The 27,230-nt window shown below is 39.3% G+C and overlaps 1 protein-coding gene across 5 annotated transcripts in view; it reads right to left on the bottom strand.

Annotated features, from left to right (window-relative positions):
* The window catches only part of MFSD6 (major facilitator superfamily domain containing 6), a 101,301-nt gene that overhangs the window by 38,340 nt on the left and 35,731 nt on the right, over window positions 1–27,230 (bottom strand). For all 5 annotated transcript variants that reach the window (XR_005033189.2, XR_005033190.2, XM_057503715.1 and 2 more), the window contains one exon: window positions 10,156–10,253. Coding sequence is in view for 3 of the 5 variants with exons in the window: in XM_057503715.1 (XP_057359698.1) it covers window positions 10,156–10,253 (98 nt within the window). In the remaining 2 variants the exon portion in view is untranslated. The remainder of the gene's footprint in view (window positions 1–10,155; window positions 10,254–27,230) is intronic.

The raw sequence follows: 27,230 nt of genomic DNA, 5'->3' as shown, positions 1-27,230 counted from the left end.
CAAATAAAGGCTGCGTGGTGATCCTTTCATGATTTCTCCATGATCTTCCAGAACATGTGAGGAAGGAACATACGGTTCTTGGCTGAATACGCAAATTAAGTAAGAAAGCAGAGCTCCACACATGTCAGTTCAAGCCCTCCTGGTGACATTAAAAAAAACATTTTTCATCAAAATCTTAACCCGGTTCCCACTGATTTGAGCACCCTGTAGAAAAGAACCTGACACAGACCTTGTTTTCACTCTTTAGCACTTCAGCCATTAAATCAAATACCTCAAAAAGACTTCTTAAGTTATAACATAGCAGCCCAGGGCTGGCCTAACTGTCCTTAAACACATTTTTAATAACAAGAATAATTTTGACCACATCATCATAAAGTCTAGTAAAGATTTACAACCAATACATAGGAAAAAGCATAACAAATATGATTTTCATCAAAAGTGTATACTCCCAATCACAGTCATAAATATTTAAATGTTTCTTGTACAAAAGTAAAGGAGAAAATTCCTAAGGGTTTTTAGAATGAGATCATGAGAAATATGAACTATCCACTCTCTACTCCACTCAGCCATGCTTCTAAGCACTTAGATCCACTGTCTCTTTTTAAAATAAATTGTAGAATCCTTGTGGGCAAAACATTTGTCTTCTTAATATGGTGCCACCAGTTGCCTACAGAACAACTTATTTGCTGCAAATGGTAGCTGAACTGCTAAAAGATAAGGCTTCAAGAGAACATTAGCCTAAATGTGAGAAAGATCACAGAAGAGAAATGGCTTCACAATTTCCAACAGCATCTGGCAGTCTTACCTTGATCCCCAGATACCTGCATAGCCTCCTTGCTATGGGCCTCTTCATCTGCTTCCTGTCTGCTAATTATTACCAACATGACCTGAGGAAATGAGTGCTGAAATGATGATCAAGAGCTCCAAGGAATAAAGGAAAATAAGGACTCCTTTTCCATTAGTTACATGCAATGCCAAAGAGGAAGAGATGCGCAGTGGGAGATGTGGAATAAAGCACATCGCTTATCTCTTCATTTGCTCATTAGGAGGTACTAGTTCTCATGGTGTTTTGGGAATCAGGCAAGGGGTGACAGAATAAAGATACAGACTTCACCTCTTCTATTTTTAAAAACGACTCTCTTGTGTGGCACTAGTTGGGAATCAAAGAATGGAAATGCTTGTGTTGTTCAGTGTCAAGGTCATCAATGATGAGAGCCAATATCCCACTCCCCAGTCCTCCACTTCCTAAGATTAGATCTTTAGTAATCATCATGTAACAATTCTGGTCAAGGAATTAAGAGGCATCTATCATGACAGGGGGCTCATCAATTCTTGATTTACTGCACCCTAAGTAGAACCGCCTTAAGCACAGACTCTGAAGTCATTGGGACACCATTTGTAAAGGTGGAATCTAGACTGGCAAAACAAACCTTTTCAGTCAGAAGTGTATTCCTGTGTCACAGGATTTATTCCACATGGATAATCTACTTTTTTTCCATGGGATGGGCATGGGTCAAACAAAGGCAAGAGATTTTGTTTTTGTTGTACAGCCAAAAATACTCAGCACTAACTCTGCCAGGGAATGAAACTGTCTCCTATAGTTTTAGACACAAAAGGCTCTGTAGAACTGGTCACAAAGCCCTCTGTTAGACAAGGAGACTCTGTATTTACAGATCCCCTTTTTTACTTGCTTCGGATCAGTAACTAGGTTTCTATGAGAATAAAATGAAACACAGAGGTATAAATTGTAGCCTGCCAAGGAAGCAAAATTCCTGTTTAAATTCAGAACATGGTGAGCTCCGTAAATCCTGGGATGATTGCCCTGAGGTATGCATAAGTATCATAAAAATGTCCCAGATCTGTCACTTGGAGTGATAAATCTATCAGTCTCTAGCCATGGCATACCATTTAGGTTTCTGGATGGTGCCATTCTGCTTTTTACCTCTGAGCTTTGGCATTTGGCTCTATGGCATTTTCTCTAGCTAAAATGCCCATTCTCTTTAGGCCACCTGGTGGATTCCTATTCACCCTTCAAAATTTAGCTCATGTGTGATTTTCCTGAGGAATATTTTAATAGTATCTTTACCCTCTCACTCCCTGCTTCACAACACTAATCATTCCTACCATGGAGCTCCTTCTCTGTTACTTGGCACATTTTTCTAATTCCATCTAATACACATTGTAGTAATCATGTGTTTACACATCTGGCTTCCAGAACAGATGGTGAGACATTGGGGCCTAAGTTAATATATTGTTGTTGTTTTCTTTAATCACATTCCCAGCACCCAGCATGCTGCCTGACTCTTAGTAGCTATTTAATATATCTTTAATAAATTAGCAGGAAAAAAGAGTTTTTCAATTCACAAGAGCATTTGTTTATTCCCCTCTTACAACACTGTGCTGTTTCTTCCACCATTTCATTAAAAAGTTTCTCTCTTCTGCTCACTTGTATCACTTAGGCAAACTGTCCTTTTCCATCTAATTAAAAGGAGAAAAAGCAGGGGTGGGGAGCAGAAAAATATGGCAGCATGAGAAGTGAGGCAGAAATCTCCTCCCCAAACCATATAAAAAACAGGAAAATACAGCAAATACAACTAATCCTGAAAAAGGAACCTGAGAGAAGACTAACAGACTGCCTGCATCTGGGAAAAAGAGAAGGCCTCCCAGAAAAAGGTAAAGTAGCAAAGCCATGATCCAGCAGGACCCAAATCCCCCACCCAAGCTCACCAGCAGGAGGAAGAGAAACAGAGCGAGGAGGGAGTAGAAGCCCAGGACTGCTAAATATCCACCTCTGGAGGTGTGCTCTGAGAGCATGCACCCACATTACATGGTGCTCTGGAGATTAGAAAGGTTGGAAAGCATAAACTGGTGGAGTACTTAGACTGAGATTCCAGCCACTTGTGGAGAACAGGTACACACAACTGGCTGCTCTGGGACAAGAGAAAGGTGGGCACTCTGAGAGACTTCCCAACAGCAAGAAGGCTGCTTAAGGGGCAAGGATTACACAGAGCTTGCTGCTCAGGAGAAAGGACAGGTGGACAAAATCATCCTGGCACACTCAGCCCAGCAGGTTGGGAACTTTAAAGAGCTTCAGGCACTCCATCCCCCTGGCTGATAACAGGACTGAGGCCACCCACTGCAATATTCAGCCTGCTGCTCCTTCATCCCAGCAGGCATTGGTCCACACACCTATTGCCCCTGGCATGGTGCCAAGCCATCTGGAGGGCAGCCCCACCTCAGCAGCTAGAGGGGGATAGCACAGAGGCTCTTCCCTGTGTGCTCAGCCCTCTAGCCCTGGCAGTGGAGGCAGGCACTGCAGCAAGAAAGCAGGAAATAGCTCTTTCCTCCTGGCAGGCACTGGTGCCACATCCCTGAAACCCCCCCAACCCCACCTTTGTGCCAGGTCCTGGGCAGCTCCAAAGAGCACAGTGTCTTGGCACTGGGGGCAGTGCCTACAAAAAGGTATTATTCCATAGAAACCATCAAAAATATGAAACAGCAAAAGGATCTTGTACAAACCATAATCCCTCAAACACCAGAAAGAGACTAAATGAAACTGAAATCACCAATCTTCTTGATAAAGATTTCAAAATAAAAATCATAAACATGCCCACAGAGCTACAGAATAATATTCAAGATCTCAGGGAGGACTTCAAGAAAGAGATAGAAACTTTGAAAAATATATTATCTGAAATGAAACAAACAATCAAGGGATTTAAAAGGAGATTAGATGAGGTAGAGGAGACAGTAAATGGAAAATAAATTAGAGAACAGGAATACAAAGAAGCTGAGGAAGAGAGAGAAAAAAGCATCTCTAGGAATGAAAGAATAATAAGAGAACTGTGTGACCATACAAATGGAAAAATATTCACATTACAGGGGTACCAGAAGAAGAAGAGAGAATAAAGAGATAGAAAGTCTCTTTGAAGAAATAATTGCTGTAAACTTCCCCAATCTGTGTGAGGAAATATTCTCTCAGGTCATGGAAGTGCACAGATCTCCCAACACAAGGGATCCAAGGAAGAAAACACAAAGACATGTAATAATTAAAATGGCAAAGATCAAGGACAAGGAGAAAGTATAAAAAGCAGCCACAGAGAGAAAAAAGGTCAGATACAAAGGAAAACCTATCAGGCTATCATCAGACTTCTCAGCTGAAACCTTACAGGATGGAAGGGAGTGACATGATATATGAAACAGAAGAGCCTCGAACCAAGAATACTCTATCCAACAAGACTATCATTTAAATTTGAAGGAGGGATTAAACAATTACCATATAAGCAAAAGTTGAAGGAATTTACCTCCCAAAAACTGTCTCTACAGTGCATTTTAAAGGGACTGCTATACATGGAAGTGCTCCTAAGGCTAAGTAGCTGTCAGCAGAGAAAACAAAACCACAGTAAAGGAAGTAGACCAATTAATTACTAAGCAAATACAAAATGAAATAAACTACCCACAAAGTCAGTAAGTAGATACACAAAGAGTACAGAATATGACACCTAATATATAAGGAGTGGAGGAGGAAGAAAAAAGAAGGAAAAAAAAGGGCCTTTAGATTATGTTTCAAACAGCATCATAAGCAAGTTAAGTTAGTCTATTAGACAGTAAAGAAGCTGTCCTTGAACCTTTGGTAACCACATATCTAAAGACTGCAATAGCAATAAGTATATATCTGTCAATAATCACCCTAAATGTAAATGGACTGAATGCATCAATCAAAAGACATACAGTTACAGAATGGATAAAAAAACAAGGCCTGTCTATATGCTGCCTACAAGAGACTCACTTCAAACCCAAAGATATTTCATGCAACTAATGGGGAGAAAAAAGCAGGAGTTGCAGTACTTGTATCAGACAAAATAGACTTCAAAACAAAAAAAGTAACAATACATAAAGAAGACTTTACATAATGATAAAGGGGTCAGTCGAACGAGAGGATATAACCATTATAAATATCTGTGCACCCAATATAGGAGCACCTAATATGTGAAACAAACACTAACAGAATTAAAGGGGGAAATAGAATGCAATGCATTCATTTTAGGAGACTTCAACACTCCACTCACTCCAAAGAACAGATCAACCAGACAGAAAATAAAGAGACAGGGGCACTGAACAACACAATAGAACAGATGGACCTAACAGACATCTACAGAACACTCCACCCAAAAGCAGCAGGATACAGAATCTTCTCAAGTACAGATGGGACATTTTCAAGAATAGATCATATACTAGGCCACAGAAAGAGCCTCAGTAAATTCAGAAGGATTGAAATTGTACCAAGCAGCTTCTCAGACCACAAAGGTATGAAACTAGAAAAAAATTACACAAAGAAAACAAAAATGCCCTCAAACACATGGATGTTTAACAACATGTTCCTAAATAAACAATGGATCAATGACCAAATAAAAACAGAGATCAAGCAATATATGGAGACAAATGAAAACAACAACTCAAAACCCCAAAATCTGTGGGACACAGCCAAGGCCGTGCTAAGAGGAAAGTATATTGCAATACAGGCCTACCTCAGGAAAGATGAACAATTCCAAACGAACAGTCTAAACTCACAATTAATGAAACTATAAAAAGAAGAACAAACGAGGCCTAAAATTAGTAGAAGGAGGGACATAATAAAGATCAGAGCAGAAATACCTAAAATTGAGAAGAATAAAACAATAGAATCAATGAAACCAAGGAGCTCTTTCTTTGAGAAAACAGAATAGATAAACCTATAGCCAGACCTATCAAGAATAAAAGAGTGTACACACAAACAGATTCAGAAGTGAGAAAGGAAAAAATCACTTCGGACACCAAGAAATACAAAGTATTGTTAGAGAATACCATGAAAAATTATATGCTAACAAACTGGATAACTTAGAAGAAATCAACAACTTTCTAGGAAAATACAAACTTCCAAGACTGACCCAGGAAGAAACAGAAAATCAGAACATACCAATTACTAGCCATGAGACTGAATTGGTTATCAAAAAACTACCTAAGAACAAAATCCCTGGATCAGATGGCTTCACTGCTGAGTTTTATCAAACATTTAGAGAAGACCTAACCTGTCCTCCTTATTAAAGTATTCCAAAAAGTAGAAGAGGAGGAAATACTTCCAAACTCATTCTATGAGGCCAGTATCACTCTAATGCCAAAACCAGGAAAAGACACCACACAAAAAAAGAAAATTACAGTCCAATATCCATGATGAGCATAGATGCAAAAATACTCAACAAAATATTAGCTAACAAAATTCAAAACTACATCAAAAAGATTATCCATCATGATCAAGTGGGATTTATTCCAGGAATGCAAGAATGGTACAATATTCGAAAATCTATCAACATCATACACAAAAAGGACAAAAATCATATGATCATCTCTATAGATGCTGAAAAAGTATTTGACAAAATTCGACATCCATTTATGATGAAAACTCTCAACAAAATGGGTATAGAGGGCAAGTACCTCAACATAATAAAGGCCATATATGACAAACCCACAACTAACATCATACTTAACAGCAAAAAGCTGAAAGCTTTTCCTCTAAGATTGGGAACTAGACAAGGATGTCCACTCTCACCACTTTTATTCAACATAGTACTGGAGGTCCTAGCCACAGCAATCAGATAACACAGAGAGATAAAAGGCATCCAAATTGGTGAGGAAAAAGCTAAACTCTCACTTTTTGCAGATGACATGACATTGTATATAGAAAACCCTAAAGAATCCACCAAAAAACTACTAGAAGTAATAACTGGATTCAGTGAAGATGCAGGATACAAAATTAATACACAGAAATCTGTTCCATTCCTATATACTAATGATGAACTAGGAGAAAGAGAAATCAGGAAAACAATTCCATTTATAATTGCATCAAAAAGAATAAAATAAGTAGGAATAAACCTAACTACAAGACACTCATGAGAGAGATTAAAGAAGACACCAATAAATGGAAATACATCCTGTGTTCATGAATAGGAAGAATTAATAGTGTCAAAATGGCCATCCTGCCTAAAGCAATTTACAGATTCAATGCAATCCCTATCAAAATACCAACAGCATTCTTCAACAAACTAGAACCGAACTAGAACAAATAGTTCTAAAATTCATATGGAATCACAAAAGACCCCAAATAGCCAAAGAAACCCTGAGATGGAAGAATGAAGCTGGGGGGATTACACTCCCTGACTTCAAGCACTACTACAAAGCCACAGTAATCAAGACAATTTGGTACTGGCACAAGAACAGACCCAAAGATCAGTGGAACAGAATAAAGAGCCCAGACATAAACCCACACATACACAGCCAATTAATACACGATAAAGGAGGTACGGATATACAATAGGGAAATGACAGCCTCCTCAACAACTGTTTTTGGCAAAACTGGACAGCTACATGTAAAAGAATGAAACTGGATTATTGTCTAAACCCATACACAAAAGTAAAGTTGAAATGGATCAAAGACCTGAATCTAAGTCATGAATCCATAAAACTCTTAAAAGAAAACATAGGCAAAAATCTCTTGAACATAAAAATGAGCAACTTTTTCCTGAACACATCTTCTCGGGCAAGGGAAACAAAAGCAAAAATGAACAAATGGGACTACTTCAAACCAAAAAAGCTTCTGGACAGCAAAGGACACCATCAGCAGAACAGAAAGGCATCCTACAGTATGGGAGAATATATTCATAAGTGACTCATCTGGTAAATGGTTAACATCCAAAATACATTAAGAACTCATATGCCTCAACACCCAAAAAACAAATAACCTGATCACAAAATAGGTGGAGGACCTGAACAGACACTTTTCCAAAGAAAAAATATGGATGGCCAACAGACACTTGAAAAGATGTTCCACCATCACTAATCATCAGGAAAATGCAAATTAAAACTACAATGAGTATCACTTCACACTAGTTAGGATGGCCAACATTCAAAAGACAACAAGAAATGGTGGTGAGGTTGCGGAGAAAGGGGAACCCTCCAACACTGCTGGTGGGAATGTAAATTAGTTCAACCATTGTGGAAAACAATATGGAGGTTCCTCAAAAACTAAAAATAGGAATACTATTTGACTCAGGAAAACCACTCCTAGGAGTTTACCTGACGTAAACAGTATCACAGATTCAAAAAGACATATGCACCCCTACGTTTACCTCAGCACTATTTACAATAGCCAAGACATGGAAGCAACCTAAGTGTCTATCAATAGATGAATGGATAAAGACAAGGTGATAGGTATACCAAATGGAATATTATTCAGCCATAAGAAGAAAACATCCTACTATTTGCAACAACTTGGATGGAGCTAGAGGGTATTATGCTCAGCAAAATAAGCCAGGCGGAGAAAGACAAATAGCAAATGATTTCACTCATTTGTGGCGTATAACAATAAAGCAAAACTGAAGAAATAAAATAGCAGCAGACTCATAGACTCCAAGAAGGGACTAGAAGTTACCAAAGGGGAGTGGGTGTGGAGGGTGGGTCAGGAGGGAGAGAGAGAGAAGGGGATTAAGGCGCATTATGATTAGCACACAATGTAGTGGGTTCACGAGAAAGGCTGTATAGCACTGAGAAGACAAATAATGACTGTATAACATCTTACGATGCTGATGGACAGTAATTGCAATGGGGTGAGGTGGGGACTTGATAATATGGGTGAATGTAGTAACCACAATGTTGCTCATGTGAAACCTTCATAACACTGTATGTCAATGATACCTTAATAAAAAAATAAAAAGGAGAAAAAAGGTATATTCACATATTATTGCAATATACTTTCTTTTCTGTAGGCATACCAATTTCCTTTTTTAATGGAATCTGCACAGTGGCATATCAATAAATACAGCAGTTAAATCAGGCCTCACATAACAAAATAGGAACTAGAGCTAAGAAATCTTAGAATTGCATTGCATATATGTTGTTATTGCACAATTCTTTGTTGCAGTTCATATTTAGTGCATTCTTATTCCTAAATGACACAATGGTGAGATGGGTGCCCCACCTCAAGACTCTTCCAGAGTTCTGATTATTACAAATAATTTCTTATTCTAAGACCAAATTTACATTTTCCCTATGTTTATAAACAAAATCTCCTTTCACCAGTTATACCATTGCATCAGACGTGAGAAAAGCATCTTTAAATCATGTATATATTTGAGTTTTTATAAATATATCTTCTTTCAATTCTGGTAGGCTGCCACGATGGGACTTGATGAATGAGCTTGCATTTTGTATATTTTGTTTAGATACATAATTGTGTGAGTTTTTCATTTTGGATATCATGATAAGTAATTATGTTGACTGTCCTGCATGTGCATTCTTAGAGTTAGAGAAAATTACAACGGCAGTCGATGAAACTAATGAAATTGTATATAATCAGACTATTTAGTACAATTAATGATTTAGGAACTTGCGCTGTCCCTGAAGATCTCAACTCCAATGATCTTGTCCTGAACCTTTATTTTAATCATCATTCCAACCACGAAGTGGTTTAGTCAAGCTATTAACAGGAGTTTTCAGGATATAGTCTGTCTCCATGAGCTAACATGGCCATGAGCTTGAACAGAAATCCATGTTTTCACTGCTGTTAAGTCAAATGGCAAGAGCCTCGTAAATATTTTTTTCAGTTTTATGTTGAAGAAAAACAGTGAAGCAAAGAGAAGAACTCAGGTCAGGATATTTGAGCAAAGATTTAAAAGGTTCATGGGGTAACAACAGCTTGACCAAAGAGCTTTAGTTATAAACCAGTAGATGTGATAAAAGTAACCAAAGATGTAAATAATTATGACAGTCTTTTCTCAATAAGTTTAAGTAACCTAAAAAACAGAAATACTAAAATGTTTTACATTACAAACCACCTTTGGATGTGCACGCCTAACAATTGTATTTATTCCAGAGTTGCTCTTTCTTTGTTTAATCACAAGGGTGTGGACAAATCCAGCTTTGTCTGGCTCAATAAACACAGAACACTCAGAGTAACTGAAGAACCACCCACCCCTGATGTCACCTCTTCCTTAATAACCACTCCATAAATCATAAAGACTGGGTCCTCCCTTCCTTTGTCAGTCAGATGCTGAAGGCTACTGAATTTTTACATAGTCATAGATCAGTCAGGTGGAAAAGTAATTCTAATTCCTGCTGTTAACTTACCTTGAAGAACTTCCATGGGGAGAACAGTCCAGGCATTTTCCAGGTAGGAAATATAAATATAGCGAGCTGTATTGCAGGCCAGGCCAATGTACAGAACCCTAAAAAAGAAAAATAATTGAGGCCCCATCATGAGACAGAAAACATGCAAATATTACCCACTTTTTCCCCAGCCCAAACCATCCATCATCCAGCAGACAGTGTTCCAAATTTAGGAGTGGGAAGGTAAAGGACAATTAAATTTAACCATGAACTCTTAGGAATAAGAAGATTGCTTCTAACATATCTACTGTAGGTAAAATTGTAATATTTCCAGAATATCTCACCTCGCTTTAATGCATATGCATATCAACAGGCATTTCTCGGAGGTGGAGAGAAGTTCATCTCGATATCAGTGGGTAATTAACTGGGCAGCTGAGGGCTTATCTAAACCTGAGAGGTTAGGGGGAGGTCCTGGCTTGCTTCTGCCACAGTAGAAGAGATGGCCCTGGACTGTGGTTTGTAAGCAATAAATGGGTTTTAAACTTTATTTCTCCCTTTGACTGATAACAGTTTTAGAGGTATTTTCCCTGGGATTTCCTCTCTCTGGACTTACATCTACCTTCAGCCTTTTCAGAACACTTGTTAATATAAAAGTGAACATTACCCTTACTGAAACTTAATTAGTAGCAGAGACTATACTTTTTAAGATAGTCTGGGCACATTGCCATCTATAATGATGTTGCTGGCTTCCTTACAGGTGGCTGTAGGGTAAATATGCCTGGGATTGTAGCCATTTCACTATGATGGGGGAAGAACTGGATCAAAATAGGACACGTAAATATGAATGTGGCCTCACTTGCAATACCCAAGACAACAAGCAGTTTCACAAGAAGACTCTTCATCGTCATTGAAAATTACCATCCAGTGATGCGTAATAAACTATTGGAAAATCAAACACTTTTTCCTGTTGTTAGGAAGAAAGACAGATATGAGCAGGATGAAAAGAGGGTGAGGCCCACCAAGAACTCAGGGGGCTAATCAGATTAAGCCAGAGAGCTAGAAAGGACTCAAGCCCTTTGCAGTGTGAGTTCATTCCACATGCTCTGAATCTAGGCTGACCTTGAGACTTGCTCCAGCTAATGCAGCTGAGACAGGGCAGAGACAAGGAACAAGCATCATGATTAATTTTCCTGAAAATGCCAAGACTGGCATAATAAGGACAAAGACTTATCTTAAAGCAAGGCAAGCAGTCTTAACTGATGTGTTCCCAGTACTTGGGAGTGGCCACTATGTTAGAAACAAACAGTTTGTCCTACAGAATTACCTAGAGGACTAGCTACAGACAATGACATATTGTGTCAGCAGAGAAAGAATCATGAGATGAGACCACTTAACAGGACTGTGCCTCCAACCCTTTACCTTTGCCTCATTCTTGAAAGCTTTAAAAGACAGAATCCCAGCTTTTGGGTGCGCCTCATCCTCTCTGAGGTTGCCTGCGCTCTTCTCTCTTTGAGTGTGTATTTTCAAAAGACATTTTACTGCTCAACTCACTACACTTGGTCTCTATGCTCTCCCAGTGTGGCCTTTGTCACCTGCTATTCCATTCCATTTTCCAGACTTTAAGCATTAAGTCTTCACTCTGTCCTACTCCAGACAAGCAAGTAAACCTGCCTTTATCTACCTTGACTCTAGCCTGTTCCTCAGAGTATATTCGAATAAGACTTTCATTCTTCACTGCTGTGTCTCTGCCCTTCAATTCTTTGTTGCGGCCGGGACAGGAACCGGGGAGAGCAAACCCATCACCCCAACACCATCAGTTCAACTGCTACATGTTCATTACTTTAAAAAATATCCACGATAGCATAAGCTTACAAAACTGATATGTATCAACCTCTTGCTTTCCTCTTCACAATCTCCATTACCAAAATTATAAGAAAACAAAATAAAGGCCTCAAGTGGTGCATCCAAGCATAAAGTTATGATCTCTCTCACTCTGAACTGGACAGGCTGGTTTGGAACAAACAGGGTTGCTTCTCTGTACAAAACACAGCCTGATGGGAGGGGTTTCTCTTTCTCCTTTATGTTCCATTTGCTGCTAATTTTCCTAACCCTAATGGTTTTCTTGTTTCTTAAATTCAGAGGGATGAAAACTAGAAGGTAAAAGAAAGAAAACGGTAATGGCAATCAGTAGTATTTTTCTAATCTTGCTCAACTGTAATTTTATATTAAAATCATTCCTATAAACATTGTTCTCTTTTTCCAACACTAGATCAAGGAAGAAAACGCTCTGAGGCATCCAGCTGGTATTAACCACAAATATGGAACAGAAGAAGGAGGGAAAGACAGAAAAGGAGTTAAGGGAGTGGGGATGGGTAGGAAATGCATATTAGAAGAGATTTAGGATAACTTCAGTACTGAAAGGTCTGGGTTATTCTGTGAACAATATATTCTTTGTCCTTTTATGTTTTGAGGAAAAAAGTATTTTCCACTCCTGTTTAATAAAAAAGGTGTTGAACAAACTTGGTAGAAATCCATAAAGCAAGATCCCTCTGCTAGGAAACAAAAAAAAAGTGCACGGGAAATTAAAATGTAAAATGTACCACATAAACACACGTTACACAAACCTACATCTCCTTTTTAAATTCTAAACCAGCTTTGCTGATGAATTCAATTCAGCCTAACTCAGAGGTCAGTAACTCTTTGCTCTGAAGGGCCGTACAGTCAACAGTTCAGACTTCGTAGGCCTCCTGCAGCTACTCAGCTCTGCTGCTGCAGTGTGAAAGCGGTCAGACAATACAGAAGTCAATGAGCATGGATAGCCAGTAAAATCTGAATTATGTCAACACTGAAATTTAAATTTCATATAATTTTCATGTATCACAAAATACACTTATTGTTGTGAGTTTTTTTCTAACCACTTCAAAGTGTAGAAACCACTCTCATTTTAGGAGTCATACAAAAACGGAGCAGGCCAGATTTAGCTCATGGGCTGTAGTTGCCAGTCTATGGCCAGCTCATCAGTTCTTGTTAACTTTAGCTGTATGTCAGATTTACTCAGGTAACTGTTAAAAATAAGAAATGTGGGATGTTGAGGCCCATGCCACTCTCAATAAAGTCTCTAGGACTGGAACCTAGGCACTGTGCTTTGAAAGCTCCCAGGGTATTCCGATACTTAGCTAGATTAAGGAACCCCTGGCCTACGTTGTTGTAAGCAGCTCCCAGTAATACTTTGCCATGATCCTATCAAAAAAATTTTTGGTAATACATATTCCTTGTGTTCCTATCACCTATCCTGACCTTTCTTTTGAGTTCACCTCTGAATCAGGGTTACCAAGACAACCGTTACTCAATCTAGGCCACAGTCCAAAGGTCTGGCCAAAAGTAACTCAGTCAAGTCAGCCCAGTTTAAGAGGTAGATGGAGCTATGCCTTCAGATCTCTGCCATGTAGAATTCCATGGAGTCCATAACTTCTGGGACCCTTAAGTCTTGGACTGCTGCCAAGTTGAGTGCTTATGAGCTTGATATATCCTTCACTACTTTCCCACATTTCTAATCTCACAATTGATAGTCCTTTAGTACCAAACAGGCGCCTTAAAGGAGAAAAGGCAATATAAGAAGTATCCAGGGCAAATCACTTTCTCTCTCCAAGCGTCAGTTTCCTTGTATATTAAGTAGGGATAACAACATCTACTCTGCAGGCTTGTTGTGATAATTATAACACAGTGAGTCATCCAAAAGAAGCTCTCAATAAATTCTGTAGCCTTTTTATTACTTTAAAGAAAAAGTATCCAAGTCACCTTTTGTTTTATGACAAAACATTTATCCCAGAATTCCAAGAGAGGAGCGCTACTAGCAATTCCTTCCTCACCAAACATTCTGGGGAAGCCAGTGGCTTCAAGAAACCAAGGAGAAAGTTGTGAGCAGAAAGGAAGGCAGCATTTTTAGCTATAAAAAGGGAAAAAGCTGACATGTATTTATTGAATAGTCACAACAACTTAAGAATCTCTATAATATCTGAGTGGGATATTCAAACTGCCATATTTACTCACTGTTATAGGCTAAACTCTGTCCCCACCTAAAATTCATATGTTGAGGTCCTAAATCCTAATCCCCAGTACCTCAGAGTGTGACTGGTTATGGGATAGGGCCTCTGAAGTGATGGGAAATGATGTCATAGGGGTGGGCCCTAATCCAGGATGAGTGGTGTCCTGATAAAAATTAATTAGGACAGAGACAAGCACAGAAGGGAGACTAGGTGAACACACTGGTAGGAGACAAGCCAAGGAGTAGGGGGAAGAAGTAAAACCTGCCAACATCTTGAGCTTAGACTTTTAGCTTCCAGAACTGTGAGGTAACAAATTTGTTTTGTTACCGCAGCCCTAGCAAACAAATACATGCACACTCATGAAGTTAAGGATTTGCTAATAAAAAGGAATTTATAATGTGCTTTACTAGATCATCTTCTGGATAATCAGATTCTTTATGCTGAATATAGAGCACATGTTCAGGGTCCTAGAATTTTCTTGGATACAGTGAGATCTGGAAATACAAAAGAATAGTATGAAAAATGCCTCTCAGTGAGATGCAGATACCTATTGAACACCTGTAATGAAAAACCTCAGAGGACTACCACAAACTAAAGAGCTGCTGCACAGCAAAGGAAACCATCAGCAACAATAAAAAGGCAACCTACTGAATGGGAGAATATATTTGCAAGTGATGTATACGTATAAATATACACATATATAAATATACAAAATATATAAAGAACTCATACAACTCAACACCAAAACATAATATTAATCTGATTAAAAATGGGCAGAGGATCTGAACAGACATTTTCCAAAGAGGACATACAGATGGCCAACGAACAAGTGAAAAGATGCTCAACATCACTAGTCATCAGGGGAATGCAAATTAAAACCACAGTGAGATAACAGCTCACACCAGTCAGAATGTCTAACATCAACAAGACAAGAAATAACAAGTGTTGGAGGATATGGGAAAAAGGGAACCCTCATACACTGTCAGTGGAGATGTAAATTGGTACAGCCACTATGAAAAGCAGTATGGAAGTTCCTCAAAATATTAAGAATAGAAATACCACACACCCAGTAATTCTACCTCTGGGTATTTACCCAAAGAAAATGAAAACACTTATTCAAAAAGACACATGCACCCCTGTGTTTATTGCAGCGTTATTTAAAATAGCCAAGATATAGAAGCAACTTAAGTGTCCATTAGTAGATGAATGGATAAAGAAGATATGGTATACCTGTACAAAGCAATATTACTCAGCCATAAAAAAGAATGAAATCTCTCGTGTGACAACATGGATGGACCTAGAGGGTATTATGCTAAGTGAAATAAACCAGGCATAGAAAGACAAATACCATATGATTTCACTTATAAATCTAAAAAGAAAACAAATTAATAAAAAAAAAAACAGAAATAGACACATAAATACAGAATGAACTAATGTTGCCAAAGGGGAGTTGGTAGGGAACTGGGCAAAATAGATGAAGGGGATAAAGAGGTATAAACTTCCAATAATAAAGTCACAGGCATGACAAATACAGCATAAGCAACATAGTCAAAAATACTGTAGTAACTTTGTATGGTGACAGATGCTAAGTACACTTACCATGGTGAGCACTTCATAATTATGTAATTGTTAAATCACTGTGTTGTATAACTGACACTAATATAATACTGTATGTACTATATTTCAATTAAAGAAAGAAAAAGCCTGAAACATCATTGCTTTCCTATTTCACAACAGGAAATCACTAAGTATTAAAGTAAAGAGGAGATAAAGGCAATTTTAGAACAGGCAATTGGTATGAATAAATCTTTAGAGAGGAACAAAACTGGTAAGGAGCAAATAATTTTGCAGAAAACACTATACATTGAAAACCCAAATCACTTGTCAAACACCTTGATTCTGTACTTGAGCAAATACAACAGGAGAAAAAGTGCTTATGACATTCTAATTTCTTATACAACCACAATTCACAGTACTGGCAGGACAAATTGTTGATTGCAATAAAACTGGTACTTTTTTTTTCAGACAGTATGTAAAATGTAGATGCATTTGTCAGTCATACTGCAGCCCCTAACAGACTGTCAGTTGTGATGCCCTACTTTTCTAATTTTAACCATCTATGGTTGAATGCCCCTTGAGAGCCCCTTTAAACCACAGTGAACATTAATTTGCTCAATAAACACTATTGAGATACCACTACATACCATACACTATACTGGATTCAAAAGGAATAAAAATGAAGAGAAATCCTCCTTGCCTTCAAGGAACTTACAGTCTAGGGGGAAGACAGACATATAAGCAAATAATTTAAACATAATACTCTAAGAGGCATGCACAAAGTGCTATGGGAGCACAGAGGAGAGAGGCCCTTAGCTACCCCCAGGAGTTCCAGGACCCCTGAGTTAGAAGTAAGTGGACAAAGACGCTGGGAAGAGCATCCCAGGCAGAGGAAGAAAGGGAACAAAAGATTAACCATAAAACCTCCAGTGTTTGCAAGCATTTGAAGGATCAAAGTCTAAGGATTTATGAACAGATGGGTGAACTTTTCCAGTCCAGATCCAATCTGGAAATTCTTTATTCCAAAGACAACACAAGTTATGAACAGCAAAAAGGACTGAAGAAGGATTTTCCTACGATACTCAGATGTGAGAAACGGGCAGCAGCAAAGAGAACCCATTCTCAGGTGAATGAGGAATTAGCAGCAAGAATTTTGCAAAGCCTCTATTGGAGAAACACAGATGTTCCTCAAAGAAGAAAAAACAATGGATAAAAAAATACCCTGGGTGAAGATTCTTATTAATCAGAAGTGGAGTATTTGCAAACAGACGAAAACTCTGTGTGATCTGTGTTGCAGGCCTTCACACAAAGAGGTACACATTACACCACACAGATGTGTTGCATAAGGGCACAGTGGGAGAGGAAGACAGACTAGCAAAAAACCAAGATTCAGAAAGCAACCTTTCAAACAGGTGACAGACCACCTGGAAAATTTCTTCAGCCACACTTGGCTAGAATTTTCACTAATTCCTAATAAGAAACAATTGGTCATTAATACCAGATACTTGGAGCACAGCTATAGTCTGTTACATACATGAATCCGCTTAGGTTTTCTGCCTGGTAAACAGTGTATGGCCTCATCCTTAAGTTGGGTTCCATTATTCCCAGATCATCCTTTATGGACCATATAAACTTGTCAGTAAAAACACTCCTTCAGATATTGTTACAGATGTCTAGACCAGGTAGACATCAGCTGCTAATCACAGTCAAGATTCTGGAGCTTACGTAAGTGTTCAGTGTAACCAGTGCCCTCCTCGCCAAGAATGAAGCTTATTTCCAGCATAATAATCAATTCATACTGACGACTTTAGGAAGAAGATGTTCCCTATGGTCAGCTTAAAAAGGGAGGAAAAGATACATCCTGAGCAACACGTGGCAGGAGCTGCTGTACGCCACGCTCAGAAGCAAGTGCTTACATAGAAGTGGCAAAGTTGATGACACACCCTCTCTTTTTCTTAGACACAGCTGTGCACTGGGGCACTGGTACTTCTGATTTTGAGAGTCCTGTGCTTGAAAGGCATCATCCATTTCGAGAAACATACCCAAATGTCTCTAGGTATAATTGATCCTATCTCCCCACTGTTCCTTTGTTTCTATTAAGTACTTGTAACAGTCTGCAACTGTTGCACACAAAAGACTGTGAGTTCCTGGGAGACAAGGACGGCGTCTTTTTTATCTTTGTACTCAGAAGGAGCCTGCCTTGCTCAAGTGCTCAGTGAATCTATAGTAACATTATTTAACATAATCTAAATAGGCACAATAAATGATGCATGATGGTTGACCGATGGTTCTCCAACCTGAAGGGATCATTACCTGGGTTTCTATTTTGGCTTAAAAACAATATGACATCCTAGCTAATACTCAATATTATTCCTGTATTTTGAATATGTTGTGAGATTGGGTGTGAGGAAACAATACAGTCCTACAAATAGTTAGGAAAGGCACATGAAATAATCTGCATTATCATTATTGTTTTCTTTCCAGACAGAAAACAGTAACTAGACAGATAGACTTAAAATTGCTTGTTTGCTCCAAGACCCATTTGGATCATCAGAAAGTATATGTAACACAATGGAAACCTTTGAATCAAAACTGCTAACAGAAACAAAATTCTATTATAAAACATTTTTTTTTGTAGCCTGTTTGACACAATGTTATGCCCACCTCCCCATCCTCCAGGGACATGAATGCCAAATAGCCCCACTGGGCCACTGTCCTCACCCATCCCTAACTGTGACCTGAAGTCTCACTCCTGCTTCAGATCTCATTCAATTCCTTTATATGTGATCCCAGTATCTTGCACCTCTTCTCATAACCTTTATCCCAGTTGTAACTACATCAACAACCTGAGTGTATGCTCCGTGCAAGGCAGGGGCTATTTCATATTATGTTGGCCCAGTTTTATCCCCCGTGCTTGACGGATAGTAGGCACTCAATGAATATTCCTGGACTAGAGTAAAAATATGTATATGTTAAATAAAACATCATTCAACAAGTATTTATTGAACACACTGTGCTAAGTGTCAGGAATATAGTGGTGAACAAGATATAAACTATACACATATTCATTGTAATTATACATGTGTGTACATAAAGATACCTGATGATGGCATAGGTAAGTAATGGCTATGTGAAAGAATGAATTGGTGTATAAAAGAGGCCGAACACTGGGATGATTTAAAACATGGATGTCCATATTTAGCAACATTTTTTATTAATGTTAATAGACTATGGCCAAAGATAAATGATAAGTAATTTATGTGAACCAGCAAGAGTTCAATGAACAGCTGACTACAGTTTGCTTATTTGGGGCATCCTGAAGTGCCATACAATGGATTCCTCAACACATGTGCACAAGCAGATAAGAAGGTTCTGAGGCACCCACAGGCCTATCTCACTAGAAGAGTAAGTGTCAGCAACCAAGCCGCCAAGCTCAAAGAGTCAGTGGCACCCCAAGCAAGCCAGCAGAGGGGATCACCAACAGGGACCCTGGACGCCACCAAGCTGCTGTCACCAAGCAGGTGTGTCTGGCCGCTGACCCATCCTTGTAGAACAAACAGAGCATAAGAACCACATTGTATGTTAGAAGAGCGAATGGGGGGGAAAGAATGTTCATTTAGCTGTCTGTGTTTTGTGCAGCTATGAATACCACCTCCTTTTTTTTTCTGCTAGAAAAAGAAAAGGTAAAAGTGAAGTCTGAGTCTCTGCTGCTCTTAAGTCATTGTTCATTTTGCTGCCTTCAAGTCTTTCTTCTTCAAATGACTGGTAGGCTAAGCTAAGAGCATATTGTGGTAAACATCAGCTGGGTCACTATGCTGGTTCCTGGCCATGTTTACATCTCTCCACTGTTGTCTAGTTTATCTACTTTTTCTTAGGTTGTGTATATGTTAGGTAGAAAAATAAATATGTTTAAAACAAAATATGGGACCCAACCACACAAAAACACAATGTTTTGTTATTTTAGTTCCCATTTGGGTAAAAGTCAAATGATCACGCACATGCATGCATACACACACACATATCCCATGATTTTGTTTAAAAGTTTTTGTGAGATAACCTGAGGTATACATAAAATACAAATTCTGTCATTTACAGACAAGAATCATTGAAATTTTGAATAGTAATTTATTTGAAAAAGGCCTCAAGAATTTTAGTTGACCCTCAGCTAAATTTGAGGGAACTAAACAAGTTCATCAAAATTCAGACTGAAGGATCACCACAACCAAACCCACAGGAGGTACAGTCTCAGTACTCCTGGCCTCAGCCAAACCAGAGCAGGAAGTGGTAACAACTAATAGATGACTGCCGAAAAAGGAAGGGGCCAGAAGAAAGAGGAGGGAGATGTTAAGGGAGGGTCTAGGATAAGATGCGCTGGGGAGGATCCGAGGGAACTGGGGAACCAAAGCTGTAGGAGGGACATTCACATATGTGAAGGGCTTTGCTGCTGAAGATGGAGAGGGCTGTGTTAGCTCTAAGTCAGACATGTGCACAGTCAGTGCAATAGATAAGGTTGTTGTAGCTGCTGAGCAGGAACTAAAGGAATGTGGCATTCTCTCTTTGCAGCTGGACTTGATCCTGGGAAGATGAGAGCCAGGACCCTCCTGGGGCCCACAGCATAGGCCCAGGACAGAAGCCTACCTCGTAGCACACACAGCTAGTAGATGGGAAGCCCCAGGCTCTGACTGCCTCCGAGACCTGGCTAAGGCTACACTGGAGGCCATCAAGTACACTTTTCAGCCAGACGATACATTCTGTTTTGCTTATAGCACTTTGGGACTTGGGGTGAGGTCTTCTATCACCTCAAATGACACAAGATCTTGGCTACCTTGTGAGATGCCCAGCTCCACATCACTGTAAGTAGCCAAACAAAGGCTAAGAAACCATCTGCCAAGGATCTGAGGGATGGAAACCTAAACTGGGGTGAAGCTAGGCCCATGTGGCTGTACTGGCGTGCTAGGACTAACATCTGTATTATCCCCAGATAAATACTGGGGATTGTGAGGCCTGAACAACAGAATTTGTTTTCTTACAGTTCTGGAGGCTAGAAATTTGAGACCAAGGTGTTGGCAAGAATAGTTTCTCCTGAAGCCTCCCTCCATGGCTGGTAGATGGCTGTCTTCTCCCAGTGTCTTCACATGGTTATCCCTCTGTGTGTCTGTGTCCCAATCTCCTCTTCTCTTAAGGACACATTTATATTGGATTGTGGTCTACTCTAAAGACCTCATTTAACTCAACTACCTATTTAAAGACCCTATCTCCAAATGCAGTCACTTTCTGAGGTCCTAGGGGTTAGGACTTCAGCATATAAATTTTGGGGGGCACAATTCAGCCCACAAAAATGACCTCCAAGGTTACTTATAACTTCAAAAGAAAGCAAAATTTGGTAAAGAATGCCAGTGTTTTTACTCAAGTGTCATTTCCTCCATGAACCAGAAATAGAGTGTGATACTGGAGTCAGCTTCCCTGGGCTTCTGAGGTCTGAGTGAGGCCACACTCTTAGGGGGACTGTTAGCATTCTGTACTACCCAAACTGAACGAGAGTTACTCATCTTCATTATCTAGAGATTGCTGTTTACTTTTCTAGTGGTTGATAACAAATGAAAGGCCAAGACAAACAGTTTGAATTAACATGTTTTCACAATGGGCAGCACGGTAGGGCATACGCTTGAAGGGCATGAAGAAACGCCTCTGGATTGTACCAACAGGGACAGGGTCTGGCCACGTTAGTATAGTTATGCTTTGGGTAATAGCTGTATACTTGGATTAAGAAAGCTGGGTATATGTTTGAGTTGGCTTCAGAAGATGGTTAACATTTTAAACTTTGATGAATCATTAGGAGGAATGGGATAAGAGGGAAGTAGAAAAGCAAATGCCACCCGACAGCTGTGGATCACACAGAATATCCTGGATCACAAGAGAAGTTTACGGAGAAGCAAAATGTTGTGTTATTAGATGAAATGGGCCAAGAAACATTTTTGCTGAGATAGCCCCAGAAGTGTGATACAGGGTGAGCCAGGATCTATGCTCCCACATGCAGGCTGGACGTGGAGTGCAGCACACAGGCAGACTTTGAAATCAAATGATCAGAAGCTGACTGTATGGGTTGGGCTGGGTGAGAAGCAGAAACATAGGGAGGAGCAACACACACACACACACACACACACACCCCGGAGCCATCACACACACACACACACACACACACCCCGGAGCCATCTAAGGTGAGAAGCAGAAACATAGGGAGGAGCAACACACACACACACACACACACACACACACACACACCACACACACACACACACACACACACACACACACACACACACACACACACACACACACACACACACACACACACACACACACACACACACACCGGCACAGGCTGTGTTCATCAACCCTGCAGGTCTCTAGAGCACCTGCACGTCTCGGAGGTGGGTTCATCCCAGGGGCTTGAAAGGAGCCCTTGTCTTGTCTGTTCATCCTGAGGCGGCTCCAGAGAACCCACAGTGAAGAGCCTTAAATACTTGAGCAACACTGGTTTTGGGGTCACCTCCCTCTTTGTCTCTCTTGAACTTTCTTTAGTTTCCAAACTTAATTCAGTGTTTCCAACTCAATGCTCAACATCTTTCCTAAAGTGAAAATTAAGTTATGGATTTTTCAAGGGAAGAAAAAAATAGTGCAAATACAATCACAATGAATTCTGCCCCAAACTTGTCAACTAACAAATTTTTATGACTACAGATTTTGCTCTATTCTTTCTTAAAACAGGAAACTCTAACTGAATAGATTTTGTTCAAACCATGTCTGTCCCTCTTTTTTGTGATATTAAAGAAGAAAGAGCATCAACTTCAGTGGTCTTGAGACTTCACCTGCTCCAGGCCCTCACCACACCCATCTCCCATACTAGCATTTCCATAATGTTCTACAATTCTTTAGCATTACCCCCACTTAGTATCCTATTTATTCCTGCCAGTAATCTTCTGAGATAGGAAGGCAAAAGTTATCAGAAATTTAATTTTATTTTACAGCTGAGGAAATCAAGGCCCTGAAAGGTTAACCAAGTTGCCAGGGTCTCACAGCTAAACAAACTGCAGAACCAAGACAACTGCAGGTCTTCTGCTGTCAAATCCCATGCTCTTTTCACAGTAAGCAGAGCCTCCCCAACCCTGCTCATAAGACTGAGGGAAATCGAGAAACTTTTTAAAGGTGCTTTTTCACACACAAAAAAATTAATGAACACACCACCTTAAAAATCTTTTTTCACAAAGATTTGCTATAATATTCTACCTGTATTTAGAACATATTAGACTTCTAATAAAATCTCATGAACAGAAGTCAGAATAACTTAATATGAATAATTTCACTAATAGTAATGAACGAGGAATAGCAATAGTAATTTGATTAGTAATGATACTAGTCTTCATCTACTTTGATGACATATTGACAAAAGCATGAGATTCGTAAGCCAGATACCCTGGGCTGTCTCCACAACACAACTTAGAAAAGTGGACCTTGGACAAATCAGAGAAAACCTGTTCCCTTCCTAGGTTTGTATGATGGGTCTGTCTGACCAACCAACGTACATGCTACCAGGAATGTAGACACATGCAAGAAAATCGCCACTGCTGGACCCACTCATCTGTCATCCCAATGTTGGGTCCCAGGCTCCTCCTACTCTGGTGTCCTCTGACTCTTGGAATCTTTGGGAATTCCAGCACTCTGTACCTGCCTCAGGCTCTCTTTGCTTAATCTGTTAGGATGCATGTGTTAGTAAGCTCAGCTGATGTAGCAAAATACCACAGACTGGTGGCTTAAACAACAAAAATTTGTTTTCTCACAGTTCTGAAGGCTGGAAGTCCAGATCAGAAAGCACTGATGGGTTCTGGTGAGAACCCTCTTCTGGCTGGCAAGACAGCTACCTTCTCACTGTGTCCTTATGTGGCTAAGAGAAAGAACTAGAGCAGGCTCTCAGGTGTCTATTCTTGTAAGGGTACTGATCCCACCATGAGGGCCCTACCCTCATACGTCACCTAACTTTAATCACCTCAATCACCTCCCAAGGCCCCCTCTCCAAACACTGTCATACTGGGGAGTAAGGCTTCAACGTATGGATTTGAGGTAAGGAGGGAACACAATTCAGTCCATAGCAGCACACTTCTCTATCCTTACTACCCACACTCTGACACAAGCAGCAGCCTGTGAGGCTCCGTGAACCCCTGCTGCAGGTCCTCAGGGGCCCCACTCTGGGAAGTCAAGATGGTCTCTCCCCCAGTGATCGCTTCCACTGTAGAAGATAATCTGGCGCTCATCAAGCTGCTGTAAAATGAATATAGTAAAATGTAACTGTTTTGCAAGATGATTATAACAATGAAAATATTTATGAAAACTATACATTTGTAAAGCCCACAATAATATTATTTCCATTTATTTTTATTGGTGAGCTAGAAACTAGAAATGGCAACAATGATTTTCTGATTTAGTGTAAAGGGACAAAATACTTGCCAATTTAAGAATGTGCCTATAAATCTCTAAGGTAGCAGAAAACATGAGCTTTAGAGTCTCAGTGGCTTGGCTTGAATCCTACCTCTGCTATTTACTAGCTGTATCACCATGGGCAATTTATTTAACTATGCTGAACTTCTCCCTAAAATGGATAGACCAATGCTTTACTCACAAGATTGTTGAAAGGATTAAATGAGAGCTTGGAGGTAAAGCATTTAGCACAATGCCACTGTAAGCACTTTCACATAGCAAGTACTCAAATGGTAGTAAAAAAGAGCTATTATTATTTGTACAATATTTCCCTATTGTTACATTTTTTGTTAAGGATGGAGGTTTTTTCATTTTTCATTTATCCTCTAGATTCTATAGCTTAACTGTCATTTTAAAGTGCTTTGAAAAAAACCCCAAACCTTCATCTGGATTAGTGGAGGGCATTAAATCAATAGGCAGTATATGAATCACCCAGTTTATGACTCAAGAAAAAAGAGTAACTTATTTCTCTGAAATTCAGAAAATAAAGTAAAATGGAACCTTTCTAAAGTAGGGCAAGATAAATAATGATGATGAATTTTACACCTATGAAACAAACATAAAAGCAGAAATCTGTTCAGGACACCCCTGGCTCAAATTCCCAACAGCTTCCCACTGCTCTTAGAACACCATGCTTTCTCTCACCGTGATCCCCAAAGCCTTGCAAGATTCCTGTCCACCTCACTGATGTCCTAATATCTGTCACTCTCCCACCTCAGGCCATTCTCGCCTGTGGTTTCCTCCATCCTCCAGATCTTCATTGCATGGCCTCTTCAGGACACTGCTCCAAGGTCACTTCCTCAGGAAAAGCCACCCAGCCTATCCAAGCTAAAGCAAAATCCTCTCTCCACTCACTCTTGGAACCCTCATCCTGCATTATTTTTGTCTTACATAACACATCACTTACCTGAAGTGAAATGATCTGCTTATCACCTGCCCTAACAGAACAGTAGCCCCATGAGGACCGAACTTTGTCCACCTTATTACCCACTCAGTATGTCCTCAGGGTCTAGGAAAGTGCCTGTCACCCAGTGCGCTTAATAAATACTTGTTGAAGAAGTTAATAACAGCAATAACACCGCCTACTATTTACAGTTGAGCACTTACTATGTACTGTGCATTATTTCATTTAATCTTAACAATAATGCAATGAAATACAACTACTAATATTATTTTACAGATGAGTAACCTGAGGCTTAACAAAGCTAAACTGCTGACTTATCCAAGGTCAGACATGTACTAAGCATGAGATTTGAACCTGGGTCAAACACCCAAGCACATGCACACACACACACACACACTCTCTCTCTCTCTCTCTCTCTCTATATATATATATATATAAACTGGCAGAAAGAAGAATAAAGGGAAACAGGATAGCTGTCAGACTATGCAACACTTCCACCAAGGCTTGGCAGGATGACTGGAGTCCAAGCTCCACCAATTTGCTCCCTTCCCCTTCTCATTCTCCTTAGTGGAATGAAATGCCTGGCAACATCCTGCAGTTGTAACCAAGAGCCCTCACCAGTACTCCACCCCTGGGGATTCCTCATGGCACTCAGCAGCCAGACACACACAGTAGTATGGTTCAAGGACAGAGTCCCTAGGTAAATGTAACCTAATGTTTATCCTTTTTGATAATGTCAAGATTTAATCTCCATGTCATCCTTTCAAAGGAAAGAAAAAGTTAACACATGACTGTCTGCTTATAGATTACTATGCAAAGATGTTTTCAGCAGAGAAAAGGCAAAGAAAAGATGCATAGTACTTAAGAAATAAGAATGGAGTGGTATTCTTGCAGTTGGAAAGGCTTTGGAAAGGTAGGCTATGACACAAATTTCAAAAAAAATGCCTTTTCTTATCCACTCTACAAAGTACCCTACAAAATTATATCATTGCAGTCTGCCAAATATTCCCATGAATAAGTAGAATTAGCCAGATTACTTAGGTTTTTGACTTGTACAAGAAAAGGCAATAAATTGACATGGTGGTGTGACTCAAGATAATTAACCAGCTGGTGCAAACACCCATACTTGGACTTACTGCCAGTAATAAACGTTATGATCTTTGGAATGTCACTTGGCTTTCTGGTACCTTAATTTACTTTCATATGAAGAAATATTATAATTACTACCCAAATCAGGGTTGTTTGGTACATTTTGATATCATTCCTAATGAGATACTATAAACTTGCACCTGATTTCATTTTAAAGAGAAAGAAATGAAATGTGAGGCCATGGTAATTATATAAAGTATACTTTTAATCATTTATATTTGTGCTACTTAGTGGAAAATATATGAGCAATGTGCATACTGGGGGCACAAAATCTCAGTGTTTACCTGATATATTTAGATATGTCTCTTTAAAACATATACAGCTATACAGCCACATACACACACACACACACACGGGTTTCTACAGCAGGATAATTATATTGATACAATATAAGTAGACTTATGCTTCAACTATTTCCAATAGAAATTTTTTTAACTGTATAGAGAGTACATGCATCTAGCAATAAGAATGGAAAATCATGAATATTTTGCCATATTTCCTTAAAGAAATAAAGTATTACAGATAAGTGGAGGTTCTTCTTGTCTTCTTTGTTTCCCATTCCAGTCCCTTTCTTTTATGTCCTATTCAGACAGTTAGGGCTAATAATGAATATGGAATGTATTTTTCCTCTCTGAATTTAAATGTCCTTCTATACATGTAATTGTATCCATAAAAATATGTATGACTTTTGAAATGCACTGTTAAAATGTATATAAATGTACCAAACTGTGTATCATTCCGAAGCTTGCTTTTTTCCTATTCAATATTATATTTTTGAGAGCTTTCCATGTTGAAACTGTTTATCTAGTCCATTCCTTTTAACTTCTGCATAATATTCCATCTTATGACTACACCATATTGAATGTACCCATTACCAAATTGATGGATATTTAGATTTCCTCTTTTAC

The sequence above is a fragment of the Manis pentadactyla genome, chromosome 6 (assembly GCF_030020395.1).
Source record: "Manis pentadactyla isolate mManPen7 chromosome 6, mManPen7.hap1, whole genome shotgun sequence".
Classification (NCBI taxonomy): domain Eukaryota; kingdom Metazoa; phylum Chordata; class Mammalia; order Pholidota; family Manidae; genus Manis; species Manis pentadactyla.
The sequence above is the reverse complement of the archived record's forward strand: the minus strand, read 5'-3'. Positions and strand labels throughout refer to the sequence as shown.